Source organism: Mytilus galloprovincialis, chromosome 9, assembly GCF_965363235.1.
Source record: "Mytilus galloprovincialis chromosome 9, xbMytGall1.hap1.1, whole genome shotgun sequence".
Classification (NCBI taxonomy): Eukaryota; Metazoa; Mollusca; class Bivalvia; order Mytilida; family Mytilidae; genus Mytilus; species Mytilus galloprovincialis.
Genome location: NC_134846.1, coordinates 81,741,416 through 81,756,725, shown reverse-complemented (window position 1 = coordinate 81,756,725; position 15,310 = coordinate 81,741,416). Strand labels below are relative to the sequence as shown.

At 31.4% G+C, this 15,310-nt stretch overlaps 1 protein-coding gene across 1 annotated transcript in view; it reads right to left on the bottom strand.

The window, feature by feature from the left end:
- Positions 1-11,720: 11,720 nt before the first annotated feature.
- The window catches only part of LOC143046127 (uncharacterized), a 38,233-nt gene continuing 34,643 nt past the window's right edge, over positions 11,721-15,310 (bottom strand). Inside the window, exons 33-36 of the mRNA XM_076219127.1 lie at positions 14,850-14,945; positions 14,143-14,471; positions 13,155-13,356; positions 11,721-12,151 (exon numbers count right to left, since the gene is read on the bottom strand). Coding sequence (XP_076075242.1) covers positions 11,874-12,151; positions 13,155-13,356; positions 14,143-14,471; positions 14,850-14,945 — 905 coding nt within the window. The 3' untranslated portion in view covers positions 11,721-11,873. The remainder of the gene's footprint in view (positions 12,152-13,154; positions 13,357-14,142; positions 14,472-14,849; positions 14,946-15,310) is intronic.

Genomic DNA, 15,310 nt, shown 5'->3' with positions numbered 1-15,310 from the left:
GCATTATAAAACAAGTGATTTCAAATTCGTATACTTTGTTGTTCAGAAAGTACATTAAAAATATTTATCCTGAAAATATGTTCCCTCACAGATTCGGATAGAACTTGCAAATGATAAAACTATTTTTTATTCATTTACAAAAATCCTTGTTCGCGGAACTAGGTATATAATATATATGCATGTTTCATACTAAGTAGACAATGTAAGAAGAAATTGCAAGCGAAGCATAAAAAAATATACAAAATTAACTATATATAGTTTCCCATGTTAATGATAAAATAAAAAGTTGAAAAAAATTTTGTCATTTAAAAATATATCGAAATACTTAAAGAAAATAGAAAATTAAATGATTGAACCTTTCAATGTGGTAAGATTATTTAAGACTTTTTTAGTTGCACGAGTCTTTGTGAAAAAGAACACATTATCATATTGCAACTAACCCATTCAACATATAAAAAAAGGGTCAAACATGAGTTATTTCTCAACTAATTTTTTAAAGAGACAAGTCGATACAAGACATTACAAAAGTGGCAAAACAGTTTGAACTATTTTGGATAAATATGAAAGTTCTTTGACAAATCTGTCAGTTGCAACATTTCAAATGTATATTATGATGTTATAGTACTTACAGTTAAGAATAGGAATACGTAATGATATTAGACATCAACGGCAGCTCAATTTATACCATTATGTAGGCTCTATTTCCTCGAATGTTGGCAAGATATGATTACCTTATTTGGTGATATGAACTTTGATAAAAAAAAAAATGTCCCGATTTTTCTAGTTCAATGTGCTTAGCTCTATCGTGGGTAGATTCGTGGAAAATGTTAGTCTATTATCAGTGTTTACGACTTAAGGTTAGATATTAACTAATCAGCAATTTCCACTCATCTTTCATGATAACGACCAACACGTTAAAAAATGAACATTGGTCATTGCATTTTTCTAAACATTTCTGTACTCGTCATTTCTTCTTTTTGTCGTAACAAAATATGTCTCAAATAAAAACTTCCATCATTGGAATGGGATTTTTCATTTACCGGTAAGTTATTCCCGTTTTGATATGTTACTTCTTTTCAAACACGGATATTGATTTCATATTATAACTTCGTGCTTGAAGATGACACAAAACTATGGGACAACAATGAACCTCAGATCACAATTATTTTTACCATTGGCTTCATTGCTTTTCTATGTAAAAGTCAAATTAAATTAATAAAAAATGCACCGGTTTGAACAGGAAATAAATTCAACTACTCATAGACCATTACCATTATCATGAAGTATGCTTATATCAGCACAATCATTGCTGTATTCTTTTGAGGCCGATTTCATCTGTCGCTATAATGCATATGTTTCCTAATTTTCATTTGGTTTTTATTGATTTTGTTATTTGCTATTGTTTTTGGTGCAATATAGAGACAGAAAGCAGTGTCAATTCAAAACAGTAGATTCGCATACAATTTGTATATGCTCGATTTTCGCTAATTTTATATATTTTCAGCCATTTGTACCAATATACATTAATAGATAAATGGTTTTTCTATGATTGGATGTGTCTTCCAATGATCAACGACTTTCCTGAGACTAGATTATCAACTTTGTTTTTAAACATATATCACTTTCATTCTCGGCAAGCTAAAAACAAGGTGGTTTTCTCAGACAAAGATTATTGTTTATAATTAGGCACATAATCATATAAAAAAACCGTTTATCTTTTAGTGCATAAAGGTATGGAGGGCTGAAAAATGTATAAAATTCTAACCTAACTACAAACAAAGGGAATTAAGTGCTAAATATTTCTAAATATACAATAACTAATTTCATATTTGGTTAGGAAGGTTGACTTTAAACAGCGTTTTTAAAAAAATGGATAACAAATACGGTAGGTGTTAAACTTATGCCACTGAATCCACATTCTTTTTGTCTTTGTCTCCACATGATGTTTTTGATTTTTTTAAGGAAAAATTTGAGTTTTATTTTGTTTTTCCCTTTTTTTTTAATTTGAAGTCTTTAAATTATACTTCTTACTGAAGTTAACATTTTTGATGTTATGTTATTATGTATGCTTAATAGGATAACGATAGAATTAAATTATCAGATTCAATGGGAAATATTTTTAATACATTAGAATTATATTTTAAAGCTGCTATGATGGGTGGCAGATGAACGAAAATTAATAATATTTAAAATTTGACAGAAGATTGGGATGACATCACTAAATGGAGTGATATTAAGCATGTGCAGAATAGCCTTGGTAAAAAATTGTATGCCTTACCAAAATCCTATTGAAAGTCAATAAGAAATGACGATATAGCCCATCTCATGAAATGTTTTACGTATGCAGTTCACAGCAAGAAGAACAAAAAACAACAAATTTTTTTTACAGAAATAAGGCCGTTAGTTTTCTCGTTTGAATTGTTTTACGTTGTCTTATCGGGGCCTTTTATAGCTGACGATGCGGTATGGACTTTGCTCATTGTTGAAGGCCGTACGGTGACCTATAGTTGTTAATGTCTGTGTCATTTTGGTCTTTTGTGGATAGTTGTCTCATTGGCAATCATACCACATCTTCTTTTTTATATATTGTCAGCCATAGTCCCACATGTGTTCAAGAACGTGATCACTGCAATGTACGATGGTGTAGATATTTAAAAAATCCAGAAAATTACACTCCAATCATTCAATTGTCAAATCTAGATTTGAAATCTAAGCTAAGCAAAATATTTCAAGATTATGTTGAAAACATAGACAAAATCGTCCCTTGTGCTTCTACAAAAGAGAACGAGTCGTTCAACAACATGTTGACAGCAAAGGCACCAAAAAATAAACATTATTCTGCTTCAACAAGCTTAGAAGCACGGGTAAATTGTACTGTTGCACAACAAATGAGTCTTTCAATTCTGTATCAATTGTAAATGTAGAATGTGGGTTATCTCCCGGAAAAGTAACAGAAAACTCAAGCAATCAACTTATTAGAAAGAGGAATCTATATTCGAGCTATTGTAATTCCAAAGAATTTAAGAAAAAGATATTAGATAAAAAGCGTTTAGCTAGAAATGAAAACAATGTTTTAGAGATAAGGAAAGGGGATACTTACAAAACAGAAATTGATATGTTTTCTCAAAACATGCAAGAAACAAACGTTATATCTAATCCTTTGATTATAGAAGAGCTTACTGAAGTCCAAAATATTCAACCCTCTATTCGATGTGTTTATTTTGACCTGGAAACAACTTCATTATCTCTGAACTGTGACATCGTTCAAATTTCAGCTGTATTTGATCAATATATTACCCCTTATTCAGGGATAAGTGAATATGCCTCTGATGTAACTGGTTTGTATATGTGTAACAACATACTATGTTACAATGGCCGTAAAGTCAATTCATGTTCACCACAACAAGGTTTACAGATTTTATCATTTGGTTACAGGAAACGATACCAGAAAAATGCATGTTGATCGGACATAACGCAAAAATTTTCGATGCCCCAAGATTAATACTTTGTTTACAGAAATTTCAACTCTACTTATCGTTTGAGGAAAAGGTTCTCGGTTTCATTGACACTCTACCTTTTTTCCAAAATCAGTATCCAGAATTAAAATCACATAAACAAGAAGTGCTTGTTTCTACCTTCTTAAAAAAAATTACAGTGCCCATAATGCATCAGCTGATGTACAAATGCTGAAAGAATTAGTTGAATTTACCAAATGTAGTATCACTGAGTTAAGTCCATACTCATTTACCACCACTTCGTGTGCTCTTTGCCTAAAACAAAACATGGTATCAAAGGCAAGACTGTTTACCTGCTGACTGAGAAGAATACAAACGGAAAACCTCGTGTAACTGCCTGCAAAAGAGTAGCTACAAAGATTTCAGATTACCTGAATCAATAAAACTATTTATTATCTTTTAAATTTTGTCTGTTTCACTAAGAAAGGTAGCAATTCTATCATTCATTTAAAATTACTTATTTGTTTACTTTTTTCATGATAAAGACCGATCGTTAACAAAAAGAAAATGACTCCTAAGCATTGGTACTAGTATATTTTATATTGTCTTTCTGGTTGTTGTAATACTAGAATTTCATCTGTGCTGTATGACTTCCTTTACTTCCATCTAATTCAAGTAGTATCGCCTCCTTGTGGTTTTGACAGTGGAAGGATAAACGCACCCAAATTGTAGTGGTCACTTACAGTACCTCAAAATGCACCTTGCTGATATAAAGATAAGAAGATGTGATATGATTAACGATGAAATAAATACATTTTTGATAATTTACTAAAGTGTTATATTTTGAGGTAAATGTACGGCATTCAACAATGAGCAAAAACCAATACCGTACAGTAAACTGGAATTTTAGACAAAGAAGGGTTATCTATAGCACACCCAAAAATATAACTGAAAAAATCAGTTGAAAAAGGTGACTTTAAGATCGGCACAAAACAACAAAATAATTATTACCAAAAAAATAAACCTCCAGTCATGAGATATTAGTTCATCACATATATACAAAATAACAACCGCAACAATTACGACAGGCACATACAAGCTGTGGCCGTCCCATTCACGTAGAAAGTGATGTAAAAGTACACAAAAATATCAAACTGGAAAATCAGTCTGTTGAAAAAGACGACTCTTCAGATCAGCACAAATATATCTTTAAAACACTTCTGTGGAGAAAACTTAATGCTGTGTGTAAAACAATATCAAGAACAACGATCCAACAAATAACTGTTAACAACACTGCTTTCAGAATTGGCGCAATTTGTTCCCGCCATTTCAATTTATTTTTACAATATGTCTGCATATCTTTTTTTAGAGTACGGTGACCCTACTTTTTTATTTTTTTATTTTGTTTAATAGATAAAAATAAATATTGTGTTGAATTTTCATGAAAAAAACATAGGTCCATTTTTTTTATAAAGTACTATATTTAACCTCAACATTGCACAATAAAAAGGCGGGAAAATTGTTATAGCAAATTGTCGATATCTCTTGTTCTTCAGAAAATAGGAATACGAATAATGTAGTTTCTGCAAATCATAAGGTTAACAAAAGAAGCAATTTTCAAGTGATTCGGACTTTTTATAAAAACTTTACATGGCAAAGAACTACAAGTCACGATTTTCAAATTCTTAAAAAAAAGATGGCGTTCCAAAAGGAGATATTATTTGGTGGATCTGAATAGAAGGATTTGTCTTTAAGCAAATAAAATATGTTTAAACTAAACATATACTGCCTTCTTGATATTTATATCTGAAATGTGCCCTATGAAAGAACAATTGTGTCTAAATAATCGGATTTCAAACAATCAGCAGCCACTCGGCAATTTATTTAGGGATAGGCATACTATGACAAACAGTATCGCAATATCAAATTGCTACAGAAACACTTCTTACGAATATTTTCTAATAAACAAATTCGTCACATTCGACTTGACAAAGATGGACTGTTATATCCTTCTCTTACGAATATATATATATAACTATAACGGAACAGTACCCAAATTGCACTGAATACCTTATTTACACCCATGATGCATAGCCAAAGATGATATCTTAAGGTTTTTTTTATAGAGACTAAAACTATTCTTATTTTTATCCTTTATCAGGAAGCACATCTTTCAATATAGCTTCAAAATTTAAGTTACAGAAAACGGTCAATTATATACGAACAAATGGAATCTCGTAGTTAAGCAAAGGTGCAATTTAGGAACTCATTATAGATAATCTTAGAACGTTCAGAGGTCAGTATGAACTCTTTTTCTATGATTCAGTATAAATGCAAAATTAAGTTTGTGAAATTAAATTGTAAATCTTAACAAATCTACAAAATTAACACAGAATTGAAACTTTTGTCTGTTTATTAAATAAATGATGTTGTAAGATCCTGTCGTAATTGATATTCTTTATTAAGGTCTTTCCTTTTTCTATAAGTAAAGACCTTACTCTATTTTTTCTGATTATTATTATCATCATTATTATTATTATTATTATTCTTTCCGCCAAACTTTAACGAAATTTCCCAAAAAAAAGTATGCGACATGTTGAAATGATATTAGGTATTTAGTATCGGTTTACCAAAAGCTATCTTGTGATGAGGGCACGACCTGTAACATTTCTTTTATAGCGGTTATCTCCCCTAACTCTGAAAACCTTGTTATCATTCTAACTCCATAACCATACAAAAAGGCAGAAAAAAAAAAGGGTGGAATTTGCTCAGGAACAGACCCTGGTTCTTCTTTACATTTGGATCGAAAACATTCAACGACTCATTGGTAGGGTTATGTCCCTTTGAAAATTAACCAATGTCGGTTGGCCACTAAAACTCAGAAACCGTAAGTTGTAGCCACCTAGGATCATCGCCAATGACCTAAGGTCAAGAGTCAAGGTCATGACCTAGATTTTGACCTGAGCTTGTTATCGAATTTACACAATAACCGTAAAAGATGGCTGATAAAATGTAACGGAGAAATTGTGTGTCTTGTTCAGATCTACATTTGTTATGTTGAGCTTAAAATTATTGGACCAACTGTTTTGGAACTAGGGCACCAAGACTGTTTTTGGGGTCCGAAATGATGATTGTTTGCTTATAACTCAAAAGTGGTTAGAGATAGAAAGAAACTTTGAACTACAAAAATGTTCAGCATAATAAGATCTACAAAGCTAGGTCAAGGTCAGAGGTTAAGTCCCTAGCAGCGACATAAAACACCTTAGCAACCATATATTTTTGAACTTAGAAGGCTATGAATAATATAAATATGAAATTTTTAATACTGGAAATGACATTTTTGTCCCTAGCAACGACATATAAGTCCTTAACAATCACTTATCATTTTTAACTTTAAATACTATGAATAGTACATATGACATTTTAAATACTGTTACTAACATTTTTATCCTTAGAAATGATTTTTGTAACCACTTGTTATGAAAATAAAAGTCCTTAGAAACCATATATATTTTAACTGAGAAGGCAATTTATAAAAGAAAAAAGGAAAGACCTTTCAATTCTTCATGAACAATTGACTTTTCAATCCTTTCTTTTCTATTCTTAATGTGTGTTAAAAACACCGACAGCAAAGGGAGGACATATAAAAGAGAACTCAGCCTATGTAGCAATGAAAATCCTTTCTTCATATACTCTTCAATGCGATCGTTTGTAGTATAACATATAAAAAGATTTAACATAAAGTTTTGTCTTATTATAAACTTTTTCTATCTTTTTCTAAACTCGTAAAATTTGTTAATTCAACAAAGACACATTCATTAAGATGGACGTTAACGTGATTTTTTTTGATTGACATGTTAAAGATATTTTATTATTTAGGATCCTCAATGCTCTTCAATTTTGTACTTGTTTGGCTTTATAAATATTTTGATATGAGCGTCACTGATGAGTCTTATTGAGACGAAACGCGTGTCTGGCGTACCAAATTATTATCCTGATACCTTTGATAACTATATTATTAATGGCTTATTGAGTGCATGACTGTGTAAACCATATCTTACGGTTTATACAAAACTTTTGGTAACATTAATCATTCTATAAGCGATATTGATAGATACATCAGATCAAACTTATTCTCTTAGTTTGTTTAACTACACATCTTATTTGAACCGAAGTCACGTATCAATGGTAGTAAGCTCATGTGATAAAAACTACAGTTATATGATAACACCTAAAGTGAAAATATTGCGTTATAAAATAGCGTCATACCAAATCAATTATACGAAAGAAACGGTAAGATATAACCGCTTTACAAATCAACATACGTAGAAATAATCAAGTTTAAAAAAGTGTATAATATACTAAATGTACGCTCCCTCCCCCCAAACAACTTTAAAAAAATAAAAGTGAACGGATCTGTATAACGGCTTACAGAACTATTGGAACAATTTAGCCCTTCGAAGTTCCAAGCAGACAACCTACGGGTATGTTACAACAAACATCCGTATAAGACTCCCAGTGGCACACAGGAGGATAAATGACTCCTTTCGATGGGTATTGAAAAGACTAAAATCAGAAAGGGATTAAGCAACAGCTTAGATCTCGTCCCTTGATAATCATATCTGTAATGTGCCCTATGAATATTATTCATGACAAACAATCTTTTTTGTTGATCTTTTATAATATTTCTGATAATTTTGTTTGTTTAGTTTCTTTTTATTTTCATAGATTTTGCTCAAAACACATAAGAGGTAACAAAATCCTCATTTAAGGGTAATCACTTTGATGAACAGTGACAGTCTATTAACTTTATCGTCAAAATTTGACTTGTTGGTGGATATTACGTTGCTGATAATTTTGTTTTGTTTTTTGTAATTTTATCATATAAACAAAACGCAAAAACGCAAAAACATAGGTAAAAATCGTAATTGAAGGGCAATAACTCCAATTATGCTTTTGAATAAAGATATCGTCTTGATCTAAGATTCTATCTATTTATTATAATATTTAAGGCTAAATTCATATAAATGGTAAAATCGTCATCCCAGGAAAATAACTCTTATAAGTAGTCAACTGTAGATTTCGATCATGCCATACTAATTCGTAGATTTAATCTTGCTGATCATGTTTGCAACTTAAAATTTCTGAATATTAAAGTTTTCGAGATAAAAGTCAAAAATGAAAATAATGGTCATTTAAGGGCTCTATACAAGAGTGGAACCACCTCCGTACTTTTTTTTTTTTTTTTTTTTTTTTTTTTTTTTTTTTTAACTTTTCTGGATTTGATATCTATGATGAGTTTATTTCCAACAGAAGCACTGGCAATAGATGGGTTTCAAAGTGCACTTTCCAACATTAGAGCACCTCAGAAATCAACACCATAGACAGCAGCCAAGTGGAAACTTTAAGAAGAAGAAGAAGAAGAAGAAGAGGTCATCTGACAGTTTTTTCTGTTTAGTAGTTTCGTAGGAAAAAATCTTTTTTGTAAAAAGTAACGACGACGACGGACGACGATGACGACGGACAACGGACGCCTAGTGAAGAGAAAGGCTCACTCGGCCCTTTTGGCAAGGTGAGCTAAAAACTGAATTTTTGTGAAAAGTTTATCTACAGTTATACAATGATAATTCATGCCAAAACAAAAGTGCTGACTACAGGCTGGTGATAAACCATGGGAAGAAACCCCTAACAGCTCTTACTTCAACCTGTAGATAAACTCATCATATATACCAAGATTAAAACTTTGTAAGCAAGACATGCGTTTCGTCTTAATAAGACTCATCAGTGACGCCCAAATAAAAAACAAAATAAAACAGCCAAATAAAGAACGAGGTTGAAGAGCATTGAGGACACAAAAGTTTGAAAGGTTTTGCCAAATACAGCTAGGAAACTTTTTCCTAGTTTAGAAAATGCTAATCTTCGAAATATCGCAAATGTTGGTTAACAGTTAATTCATAATTATGACCATATCAATGATAGAACTGGGTTGCTGATATCCTAGGGAGTGAAAAACGGAGAAGCTGTTCCCCCCTACACAAGGGGAACCTGTTAAGTTGTTCTTGGCATTCAAAATTCCGTGATTAGTCACCTTTTATGATATCAAAATAGAGGGAAAAAATGAAAGCATTGTAGCATACAGTGCAAAAAATATCCATGGTCATGTATAAAAACGAAATCTCATATCAGTCAACCAAATAATGATGAATGACTAACAATTAATTGTTAGCACCCTTTAGTTCATGGGTATTCTTATAAGCAACAACCGTCTGCAAAGGAAAACATGATACGCATGCTCCGGAATATAGAACCAATAGGGAGATGTACATCATAAATATGTCGGGCTTGATCGACTGTCGGCACATAAAAATATTTTTCTGAATTAATTTACATCTTGGATAGATATCATACGAATTCTGAAAGTGATTTAAAGAAATTAATTTTGAACCACTTTCAATGCTAAATTTTCATATTTGGTAACACAATACAACTGCATCTAAAATCTAGTAATTTGGTTAATGCATTATATCACAGAATATATATATATATATGTACTCAACAACATAAGAATCGCAAACACATATTTTCTTTGGAGAAAACAATTTTGTTGCAAATAACTTTTTGGAAAATGATTGAAATGAATAAAACGTTACTGATTGAAATGAATAAAACGTTACTGATTGAAATGAATAAAACGTTACTCAACGTTCTTGAAGTTATAAACGGCAACTTATGAGAAAATAACGTTTGCCTTCTAAACATAAAACAATGCAAATAAATTTGATTTTCAGCTTTTTAATTAAATTTATTTTTTATATTTGTGGTTGAAATCTCAATTGTCGCCACAATATTTTTTTGTAATCTCTGCATTAATTTACAAGGTTATGCTTAAAATATACTACATTTCTACCAATTTGTAGCAAAAAAGAGAAATTTTGAAACTGCTATATTTGCTAAGATGTGGTGTGTTATATGACCAGCCTAAAATATGTGTCCTTTCCTAAGGTCTATTTCCTATAACGTCAAAACACTCGAATCTGCGACCCATTGTCCAGTCACAGGTCATGACGTCATGACATTCGACTATATGACGTGAGGAAATTCACACATTGAATGTGGCGAATAAAAGTGTCCACCCTCCGGCATAAACATTGACAATTGAAAACAACAAAACATAAAAACAAACTCTGTTAATCGTTTGTAAAAGGCTCTACTCATCAGATCAGTACAACGCAAATATTTAACTTACGAAAAGACAAAAAATCAGTAGACACAGAATATCGATCTATTATCTATTATTAATTCTCGGATCGATTTTACCATTTACATAGGGTTCTTCCCCTTTTTGAAGAACCTTAAAACACGCATTTTATGAAGAAAAAAAAAATGTACAGAGAATAGGTAGGTCCTACTACAGGATTCCAACCGGATGACAGGCAATTCTGAACGCCACAATAAAATGAGAGAAATTTGATAGGGACAGACATTTGACTTTGCAACATATCAATTGCGGTCACTTTAAAGAGTTGTTGAAAGGGTAATAAACGTGCAGAGAGCTTGAAACTCCCTTCACGATACATTGGATTTAACGTTTCCATTCTGACGGGGTTGCGAATTATACCTCCCGCACAGCAAAACGAACGTTCCAATTTAGCTAAGGTTTTACTGTAGCAGGTAGCAAGCCCTAGGGATGACCATATTTCTCTACCATTAGTCAAAAACTTGGTGCTTATCATATTGTTTCTATTTTTCACCATTACTTTACTTTTAAAAAAAACTGAATAATAAGGCTATTTCTTTACTCCAGAGTAACTGATGATTGTTTTGTAGACGAAACAGGTACAACTGTTTTATCCTGGTCTCTGTTATGAGTTTATTCTGACTGAAATATAAAATGTACAATTTTGTACTGCGAGCAATTGAACGTTCCTACGCCTATAGTTAAAACATGCATTAACTTTTCAATGACCTTTACAGATATTAATATAATTCGAAAATATAAGTCGAATCGATGCCGACAAAAAGTTTTTCTCGATGACGTTTAGATAGATCTGTAGTCAACACATAGGACATATACAATATGTGTACATTGTCGGAAAATATCCCTTCTTTCTCAAACCCGTGCCGGTATACCAATATATTTGTGACTTTTGTGACGCAATATAGAATAGGACACATATCTTTAAAAAAAAAAAAAAAAAAAAAAAAGAAGGCCACAGATTTGAGGCTTAACATATATGTGAAGCTTATAGATATACAAAGATAATGCAAAGTAAAGTTTTAATTATGTTGAGTATATAATCAAATTTCTAACCAGTGCTCTATATTATAAGAGGATACACATGTACATCAATAAAAGTAATATTAGTGCTTTTCTTTCGGTGCCTTTGTCTCTTATTTGTAGACATTCTTGGTGTCCAGTTATGTATTAACATCGTCACTTTTAGAAGAAAATATCCCGCTTTCTCCAATTGCTCTTATGAAACAGTACAAATTCAAATTGACTTTAGTTTTCAATTTCTCGGTGAGCTTTATAATCATAATATTTTCTGTAGTTTCCTGCCACTGAATGACGTCAGCGCCACCTTGTACTGTTCCTACAGATACTTCATATACCAGCCGTCCAGGATATGTAAAACAATTCGTCCAGCTCAAAGTTATGTCATCGCCTTTCTTTGTTGTTGTTATGTTAGAACCCTCTGCAAGAATACATTTATTTGATTCCGTGAATAATGTTTTTTTTTATGTCTTGTAGTAAAAAGGAGATTCTTTTTGTACCTTAACACGCTAAAGTGTAATAGTGCAAGTTTCAAAATATGTTATGAAAATGTATTCTGATTTGGTTACAATATCACATTATGGGACAGCATGCCTCAGTGTAATCAAGAAAAGTTATTGAAACAAAACCTTTCTTGTATAAGTTATCTGTTTGTAAACTTCAAAGGTACTCAGAACAAAATAGCAAACAAATTTTAATAAATAGTTATTGTTCTATTATAATTTTGAAAATACTTTCAACGACAAAATTATTTTATATCTCTACCTGTTCGACGTTTACATTCTGACGTCAAACATGCGATTTTACACCAGAGTTGGGTTGATTTAAATTATAAGCAATGAACGTGGTTGTTAAATTTGATATATGCCTTTTTTGTGCTTCTTTGTTAAATATTTGTTTGTTTTTGTTCTGATTGAGATTGTGACACGGTGATGACTGCTGTACCCCTATTTTGACTATTTTACCTATTATGTCTGTTTTGTTCACGCATCGTTGTAAATATAATGGATTTTGATGCGACTGTCATACAAGTGAGAGGTTTAGCGCTATAAAACCAGGTTCAATCCACCATTTTCTGCATTTAAAAATGCCTGTACCAAGTCAGGAATATGTCCGTTCGTTTGATGTGTTTTGTCAATTGATTTTGCCATTTAATTAGGGACTTTCTGTTTTGAATTTTTTTGTGATTTTACTTTTTGTAAATAAACTGAGTTACACATTGCAATTGTTAAAATACTAAATGCAAATGATATGAGGTTCTAGTAAAAAAAAAGACTATGATAGTGTCTGGAAATTGTTAATAAATTATTTGGTTTCGAGTTTACTGACGAAAGTTAAGTTTTCTAAATATCCATCTGCTTCACTAATAAACATGTGTATCTATGTCTACATATAAACTATTTGGAAACATTTTTTATACATACCAACTACAGTTGGTGCAGAACTTTGAACTGTTACATTTGTAGTGAGCCTGCTACTGCGGATATACATAGAATTGATTGCAACAACATTGGTTGTATATACAGCATCAGGCAAATCTAATCCATTCATCACAAAATAGGAAACTTGTTTATTGATGTCAAGAATCGAGTTTTTTAAGTACATTTTTTCGCCTTCAAACTGTACCTTTAGATTAAAAGTAGAATTTCATATAATTAAGATTGTAAAAATATTTAATACATGTTCGGTTAAAGATATGTCCAGAAATTTACCAACAGTCAGGAAAGTTTGAAGTTTGGTGTTGCAATAAAGGTCCACAAATAACAAATTTGGTTTTTAATTTCACAAAAACGGGTCTGACGGTCGAATTAACCATATGTCTCGTTTTTTAAGGGTTTATCGTGAAGAAAAATTTTTAAGTTTTCACATACTTCAAATTATATCAAAATATGATTGCTGAGTACTGCTAGGGATGGAAAAGAAGATTTTATAAATTTAAGATAGAAATAACTGTTTGTGGTTTCTTAAAAACAATCTTTATGAAAAAAAAACGTTATAGTGAATAACATATAATAAGTTTCGTTCGTCCGAAATGGTTTTCCGGTTTTATCTTTATTGAAAATGTTCAAACCTAAGCAATATTTTGAAAAGAAACTTAAAAGAATTCACATTATTCATGTTAATTAACTTATTCAGAGTGAGTTGTAAACGTAGTTTCTTAAAATGTCTTTATTTATGAACGGTGAATTTTGGAATATTTATAAATCATGGCAGACTCATTATCGGAACACTGACTACTGAGATGATGATACACACGGAAATAAACAGTACTATAGTAGCGGTATCGACCCAGTGCCAGTAAATGAAAATAAGAGATTTTATAAATTCGTACTTAAAGAACAAAATATTTTAAATGAATTCAAATTAAAAAAAGAAAAGCCATTTACTCCTTAAACATACAATGACACTTACAACAAAAGACATTATATTAAACTGATCCGTGAATCCTGACCATTTAATTCTAACGGATTGTTTATCCTGTTGATGGAAGTATCCCGGACTATATTCAGTTAATGACTGAGGAATTACAGTTATAGCAGCGTGATCACTAGAGGGAGGAATGTTGGAGATAGTAACACCGTCAGATGTAGAAGAAGAGTAGGAGCCTGCATTGTTATGACATCTGACTGTTGCGTAAACAGTTTTCTGAGATATGATGCTTTCATCTAGCGTAGCGGATGCAGATTTTAAGTTTACTGTTTTTGTGAATGGTTGAAGTTCGTTGCCATATGGTTGCAGACCTAAAACAAAGTAAATTATTGTAAACCTTTATTGTAAACATTCATACATGTATACAATATATCAAAAAAACAATTATCTGCAGGAAAAAAAATAAAAGAAGTCCTTCTATCACAGGCATGTGTTTGTAGTCCGTTATCTATTAGATCGCCTTCTTCTCAACCAGCAATTCAAAAATATACTTGTCTATGGTTTGAATAAAAAAAAACAGTCATCAAACAAGAAAGGTTATGAACAGACATTATTGTTTCTCAATATGTAGAACATAATGAAGGGTATATGGATAGGTAACACACATATGTATTCTCTATTTAAATCTTCCGGAACAAGATGCAAGATTGAAGCATATGTGTAACCATTATATATCGACATATACTTGCCTATTGACCATTCACAATATTCCAAACCCGATTCGGTATCCGAAGCATCCCAATTGGCTGTGATTATATTAGATGTTTGGCCATCAATATCAACACCTGAAAAAAAGATAAACAGACATGATTTTTATTTCATTCAGACTGTAGTAGTTTTTTTTAACATTTTTTTTATTCAGGCTCCATCGATGAGTATCAAATAAACTAAGGCTTAACACATTATATGAGTGGAATTCGTTATGAATTTTTTGAACTCCTATTTTTGTTTGTTTGATAGCTAAACTGATAATAACTGAACATCTATGTTCTACTGTGATATTTCGTTCAATTAGGTTACTGATTACTCCATTGTATAGCTTTATGTTTAGATTTGGTCAAACTAATGTATCATCGGTAAATCATTGTTCAATGGGAGAGATAGAGACACAATCAAAAGCCCACTCGATGAAAAGTAGACAACACATAAC